This window comes from Penaeus japonicus, unplaced genomic scaffold (genome assembly GCF_977035675.1).
Source record: "Penaeus japonicus unplaced genomic scaffold, GWHDUDI00000001_assembly GWHDUDI00000006, whole genome shotgun sequence".
NCBI classification, from domain to species: Eukaryota; Metazoa; Arthropoda; class Malacostraca; order Decapoda; family Penaeidae; genus Penaeus; species Penaeus japonicus.
Window position 1 is genome coordinate 29032688 of NW_028234408.1, and position 7500 is coordinate 29040187.

The window sequence follows — 7500 nt, forward strand, 5'->3', positions numbered from 1 at the left end:
CGCAGCTCGAAATCTGGAGGAGCTGGAGCTGGACCCGCTTGCGGGAAATGTAGTGTTTGGACAGGTGTATGGCATGGCCGAGAACATCTCTGTCCCATTGGGTGAGTCTCTCTCTCTCTCTCTCTCTCTCTCTCTCTCTCTCTCTCTCTCTCTCTATCTATCTATCTATCTCTGAATGGTGCATAACAACCGGAAAAAAAGGAGTGGAGAGGTAAAGGTCTGGTCGTATGGACGTCGTATCATTGGTGTTTGTGTTGAGTCTTTCTGAAAGAAACATGTTTGTGCCTTTAGCTGAAGCGAAAATAACGACAATGAGATACCCCCTTGCTGTCGTCGAAACCTATACGACGAGTGTATCGGTCCTTGGCAATAAGGCAACATATAGGTCAAAATGATACATCCAGTACATAACATGATTAACAACAAACTGAATAAATAACATGGTTATATTACTTTGACTCTCCGTTCTATAAATCTGATGAAATTCTCTCTCTCTCTTAAAATGAAACTATTAAACATGAGAAGTGAGCCATGCCCTCCTCCGCAGCTCGCTCCGGGTTCCTGGTGTACAAGTCAGTGCCCTACGGGAGCGTCGCGGAGGTCATGCCGTACCTGTCCCGCCGCGCCAACGAGAACCGCGCCGTGCTGAAAGGCGCGCGACGAGAGCGCCAACTCCTCACGCAGGAACTGCTTTCGAGGATCTTCCCGAGCCGCTCGACGCCACCTCTTCAGTAAAATCAGCAGGCTGAAGCCGTGGTCGTCCCCGGCTCTCGTTTACATTCCCCCATCATCAGCTCCAGGGCTGGTTATTTCCGTGTACTCTCCTAATCTGTGTTGTGAGTTCGGTTTGGGTTGGCACTTAACAAGGGATCTGCCTGGTGAAAAGTTGGATTATCATTGCTATATTTGCCGTCTTTTAGGAGCATAGGAAGTTCTTTTTGACATTTTAAATTTGCATAGAAACAGATTCCGCCAATGCATAATTTCGCAGATAGCTATTTCTCTTTTGTCTCCATTGCTCCTTCTGAATTGTTTTTCTTCCTTCAATATGACTGGCCTGCATCAAATGCCACCATACTCTCGATGGTGGGAAAGGGCTCTCACACTTGCTTTGAACACAGCTTTTCTTCTCGGGAACCCTTGTGTTATGTGTTGGGTTGTAGATTACTCAACTACCACTTCCTAGCGATGATAATTTTTGTTGGAAAATATGTAATCATTAAATGGTTAATACATAAGCACAGAATTGTTTTCTGATACTCTCATATCATCCCAAGTTGTTAGCTTTATTTTCCTTAAATTTATCTGAAGACATTGCAATCTCTTTGTAACAATACCATTCAGAACTACAAAGTATGGGGTGTATGGTTGCAATTACTCAAGACACACAGCTAACCAGACGTTTTCTGAGGCAGCGATCACTTTACACAAGGTTATATATAACACAAATACATGAGAACTTTTACTATGTATGTTTCTAAGGAGAAAACGATTAAGGAAACTAAAATTGTTCAAGAAAAAAATTTATTGATATAAAAAAGCTATAACGAACACTCTATTCACTTTTCAAACAGTTGATTTTTTTCTACATTCATAAAAGCGGGACAAGGTGATATACATATATACAAGCAAGTCAAAAGTCTATTTACGGTCAAAAAACAGTCATAACACAAAGACTCTGAGAAGAGAACACAACAAAAACAAACATAAGTTCCACAAAACGACGTACCTGCTGGAGTATAACAGGGAAAAAAGTCACATAAGTCACATAAACAGTCAGTGATGAAAAGCGAACATAAAAGTAGCATGGGACAAACATCATATTTCTTGATATAAGGCTAATTAATGTGTAGGTTCCTAAGCATTAAAACATATGCAGAGACTATTTATGTAGTAATCTTGGCTACATATCTTAAAAGACAATACAAAAATAAATCATTCAGGTCGTATGTTTCTATTCACCTGAAAGAAATAAGCGGATTAAAACTCTCAAAATAGCACAAAACTAGAAAAGAATTGAATGTACTAGTAAACACTACACATGCTGCATTACAAGACCGTACACAGATATTAATGGACACACACTGGCTACAGTACTACGCTAGCCATTTAAACTTTTCAACAATAATATCAACAATAACAGGTAACGCATGTTAAAACTTATTGGGAGCAAGAATTTCTTGATGTTATTAATGACATAATAAGTCGAAACTTTTCATATATGAGGCCTTTAGATACATGGATTATTTTTTTACAAGTTCATAGCAATGTCTTTATTGGCCGATTGGGTTGCGATTATAAAAGTATAAAAAGCTATCTCTAGAAGTTAATAAATCTAAAATATATTTTAAAATTAAAAACGAACGAAATGAAGTACAGATTCCTTTCCCCTGTGCTCCCATAGAGAGGTATACAGGTATGTCAGACTATAAAAGAAAGGAGATCCACACGGCAATTTGCATGACTAACAACTGAAGCAGAAGACTTGAGCTGTGGCTTCAGTGCTTCGTGAACCGGTAAGAGGAGATTGATTTGTTCCCGTCGACCACTACTACTATTGCATGAACTATATGGTGAGCTGGAAAGTTATATTCTATTGGTACTACCATTCGTCTGCCTAAATACATTCTGATAAACCTCATGGGTTTACCGAAAGCAGAGAGCAGCTACTATAACTAATGGCACATTTTCATGGCTTAATTCCTTGGCATCTTTAAATATGATTGTTGAAGTCCTGTACTACTTTATGTTTATATCAAGGCATGTCAGGGTTATCGATTTTCTGTTCTATAGCCATTGTGGACTGGAAAGCATTTACAAGAGATTCGGTTTTTAACAACTGAAATTTAAATAAAAATAGATTTAAAACATCATATCATATCGGAATAAATAAATGAGAAGAATACAATCGTAATCATAATCCCCCAAACAGATGGAACATGGAAAGGCAGTTTTAGGATAATCAGGATAGTTCCAGGTAAAAAATGGTCGAATGAAAGCCAAAAGTGATAGATATAGCCTATCTTCCCATGGAGTTTCACAACAAGGAAAAAGCTGAGATGGAACAGATGTGACAGACATTCGAGTTCACCATATTAGTTCATGGTGGTCGACGGCTCACAGGGAATAGGCCGACTTCTCGTCGTGGAGGCGTCGCTTGGAGGAGGTCCTCTTGTATCCCGACTTGTCCTTCAGCTTGTGGATGATGTGGATGCAGAGAATCACACACATCAGCTGGAGGCCCCCGAGAGCCGCCAGGACGGAGCACCAGATAGCTTTGTTATCATCCAACCAGAATTTGAGTGGGGCGCCACAGCCAGTCTGTTAAGATGTAGTTAAAATATATGTTTCATTCGTCGATTTTCACGACTCTTCAGTATTTCCCAGTATGTGAATAACGTCTTAAGTTTAAACATCTCGACTAGCTACATTGTCATACGGTATTAGATACACAAGCCTGAAAAGAACCATGGTTATCACCTGTTTGAGCTGCTGGGCATTGGTGAAGGCATCGGCATCTTCCTCAGTTACGCCATCATAGCAAGAATTGCTGAGAGGATAGTTGGTGTAGGCGAACTCCTTGGGCCCATAAAAACCGCAACAGTCAAACTGAAAATAAAAGCGAAACTATACATCTCTGCAAACAAATGGTGGATAAAAATATATCTATATCGAAATCTGCATTTGCAGTAATCTGGCATATAGAGTTGAATAATCCAAATATGATATTTCCCATGTAGTAATATGTGATGGTAATAATGCATACCGTTGTTGTATTAAACGCCATTATTTTAAAAATACTTTTTACTCTTTGAGGACTTTTGGTGAATAGCTTGAAGTTAAAGTAAGACTGATGCTATGTATCCGAGCAGGTTGAAATACTAAGACGAAAAATATAATTTCGTAGATTTAATGTGTTTCGTCGGCTCTTGATTTATGTATTGATATTTTCCCATTGACTGACGTAAATCAAGGTTTAGATATACAAAGCACACGCGAAGGACTTACCTTGTTCTGAACGATGTTGCGTGTGCCCTGGTTGACCTCCGCCCAGCCGTTCAGGAGAACAACTTCCAGCTGTAAATCCAATCCAAACTTTATTATACAAATACTATTTGTTTGATTTCATATCTTGATTTAAATATCCCGAGAAGAAAGGTGTGTGAATAAATAAGTCGCGCTTGCAGAGCCTTCCTTTCTCCATCTCCCCCGACCAAGGCATGCGCGCGTCCCTCCCGGGCTACTTGCCTTGGTGTCCAGGATGCTGAGCGCGATGAGGCCGCCGACCTCCGCGGCGATCGCCAGGACGAGCGCGATCAGGTACTGCGAAACAACAAGGGGATTCATCATTGTAACCGCCTTCGTGAAAAATAATACATGCATCGTAATCTAACTACGACTCTATTCGATGCCTGAATATTCGTCAATGTGGTATTTGGACACACACCAGATCCATGTTATGGCTGACACTGAAAACTTGCAACCTGCACTGCGATGATATAAGAGTGAGCAATAGAAAGCGGTGCGAAAGGAAATAAAAGAAATGTTAGTTGGAAGGAAATAATTAACGCAATGCAGTGAAATCGGATTCATGGCTGTTTCGTCATACTATGAAAGCTTGTTTAATTGACATCGGCATTGCTCTTGAAGCACAGCTGACAACCCCGCTCATGGCGATTGCGAAACAGTAACAACAGACACCAACACGAAATGCCAATCAAACTTTCTAAAGCACAAATCTACGTCATCGGAAGGAGTGCTGCGTAATGTCTAAAAAACAATAAGCCAAGTCCAGGCGGCGGCGCCGTGACGTGTTCCGGCGGTGTGGCTGACGACGCGGCAGAGCGGCCGGGGCGGAAACGTTCTTTCACTTTCACTCTCGGCAAAAGGCGACCCTCCGGCGACGGAGCCATTTCTTCGTTCGCGGAGCGTCCGATGGAGGCGGCCTCACTTGATACATACATGCATACATATATACATACATGAACGCATATACATACACATACATACACATGCACAAACACACACACACACACACACACGTGTGCGTGCGTGCGTGCGTGTGTGTGTGTGTGTGTGTGTGTGTGTGTGTGTGTGTGTGTGTGTGTGTGTGTGTGTGTGTGTGTGTGTGTGTGTGTGTGTGTGTGTGTGTGTGTGTATTACCTTGAAAAAAAGAATACTTAACACTACATTTTTTTTTTGAGCCAAACAACTTAGTTTCACTATATGTTCCTCAAGATGTTGAAACTGCAGTCGAAAGGGACATGTAAAAGAAATTTGAAATGTATCGCTTACAGAAGCATAGATCTCCTACCGAAGCGCTGTGGCAATAAGCATCAGCGAATAGTTCCTGCCGATTGACGCCCCCGGCACCCGGCAGTAGACATTTTCACACGTGATTGCCCCCCCCCCCCCTTCGCGTGCGCCATCCGAAAATGTGTGGTTAAATTGCTAAATTTAAAGTTTGATGCTTCAGAGTTATGTCACACAGGATATATGTTATTCTATTTAATAAAGATTAGGGTTGATTATATATTTCAACTTGAAAATCTCGGCAAACCATTCATAATAATTAAGAGGGAAGGTGATGTACATGTGAAATAAAAAAGGGATTATTTTAACATTTCGCCCAAGTGCTTTCTTAGTAGATTGCGGAAGACTTGGCATGAAAATGTACGCATGTGTGCAATTTGTCGTCGAAGATTAAATGTTGTAACCTACAACCTACAGACAAAATCGTTTGAGAGTCGATGTCATTTCAATCAATTACGCAAACCAAGCTTTCTGCTAAATGGTGTTTGTTTCCGTCTCTTTCCAAATACAGAGTTTCTCTTTTTCTTTTTCTCTTTCTACGTTTGTCTGTCTATGCACTTGATCCTCTTATCTAATTGTCAACTAACCGACTAGTTATAGAAAAGATTTAGTATCTCGATGCGTCAGTTGTGAGTTAGTAACAAATCAGACGTATATTCTTACCGAACGATTGTCACCTCTTCCACGATCCTAGTGTGTCCGGTCTTCGGAATAGCATAACCGGCGATTGTTGTTATTCCATGTGGCGAAATCCCCGAGTTAAGCATGTAGAACACGAGAACGAGCGAGTTAAGCGGCGTGCATAACATATGGTGAAGTGGAGACCTCAATGTGTCCGGCGGTTACGCACGGCAGTTCACGCGACGGAAACTACGGGGCCTGGTGACCGGGTAACGCCTCTTTCTACTCTCCGGGTATGTAATAACGTGGAAATCTTTTTACTGAAACGAATGTTCAAAGCATGGAAAATAAGCTATCTACTTATTGGTAAAAGCTGGATATTAAGAAAAAAGACGCGACTTAATTATGTTACGTAAGCAAAGAAACACCGTGGAAAAGTGTTTCATCGCAGACAGTGTCCTAACCTAATTTCGCTTTGTCCTCTCATCCCTTGATTCTCCCCTCCTTCCTCTCCACGCCACGCCCAGTGGAAGCTGCAGGTCGTGGGGGAGGAAGGGAGGAAAAAACTACAGATGTTGATTACAATGCTCATTTGAGGAACCAACGTCAACATACAGATATCGTTGTTCACAGTTTGTTTAGTTTGTTTAGAAGGAATATGTCACTAGATGTATGTTAATCTACTTAATCAGGTCAGAGCTGACCGCATAAATCGTAAAAATCCCAACAAATTATTCACAGACTCGAGCCATGTGGTACTAGAATAGCACAGCATGATGCCTACTGATATTTTGTCAAGGTAACACCTGAATAGCAGATGGCATCAAATACAATATATCTTGTGACAAGACTGTTTCATTTCGCCTGAATTTCATCAGCTGGCGGAATTGAGAAGAGCTGCGTCATCGTAGCTGTAAGAAATCACCCCATCGCGGTAATAAAATGCCAAAATTCTTACCAAACCTCCAATGTTCTTAAGAGGTTTTGATCTAGAGCAAGTCATCAGAATCAATAGTAGGCGCTTGGTTTCAATGCCGGAAATTGCTACGATTCATTTCACATTATACATATATATATATATATATATATATATATATATATATATATATATATATGAATACATATATATGCAAACACAAACATACACATATGTGTGTGCAGTCATGTTTGTGTGTGTGTGGGGTGGGGTGGGGGTCGTGAGTATGTGTGTTTGAGTATGTATGTATGAATGTATGTATATATATATGTATGTATATACATAAATACACATAAATACACATAAATACACACAAATACACACACACAGATATATATATATATATATATATATATATAAATATATATATATATATATTTTTTTTTTTTTTTTTTTTTTTTTTTTTTTTTTTTTTTTTTGTCACTAACTTTAGATTACGAGAAAACAGAAAAAACCTACGAATCCCTTTGTCAAAGTAATCTCTGGTGATCCACTAAATATACATCTAACTAAAAGCATAAACCCCAAGATTTCAATCACAAGCTTATTGAAACATTTGTTAAATGTCAAAAACAAGAGATTAGAACCAC

At 40.0% G+C, this 7500-nt stretch overlaps 2 protein-coding genes across 3 annotated transcripts in view; one reads left to right on the forward strand and one right to left on the reverse strand.

Moving 5' to 3' along the window:
• LOC122250188 (hydroxyproline dehydrogenase) overlaps positions 1-1276 on the forward strand; it is an 11801-nt gene extending 10525 nt beyond the window's left edge. For both annotated transcript variants that reach the window (XM_043011527.2, XM_043011525.2), the window contains exons 9-10: positions 1-101; positions 548-1276. The exon at positions 1-101 is cut by the window's left edge and continues 90 nt beyond it. In XM_043011527.2, the coding sequence (XP_042867461.2) occupies positions 1-101; positions 548-735 (289 nt within the window). In that variant the 3' untranslated portion in view covers positions 736-1276. The remainder of the gene's footprint in view (positions 102-547) is intronic.
• A 231-nt stretch (positions 1277-1507) lies between these two features.
• LOC122250189 (CD82 antigen) overlaps positions 1508-7500 on the reverse strand; it is a 31106-nt gene continuing 25113 nt past the window's right edge. Inside the window, exons 4-7 of the mRNA XM_043011528.2 lie at positions 4249-4323; positions 4009-4077; positions 3481-3609; positions 1508-3321 (exon numbers count right to left, since the gene is read on the reverse strand). Of these exons, the coding sequence (XP_042867462.1) occupies positions 3118-3321; positions 3481-3609; positions 4009-4077; positions 4249-4323 (477 nt within the window). The 3' untranslated portion in view covers positions 1508-3117. The remainder of the gene's footprint in view (positions 3322-3480; positions 3610-4008; positions 4078-4248; positions 4324-7500) is intronic.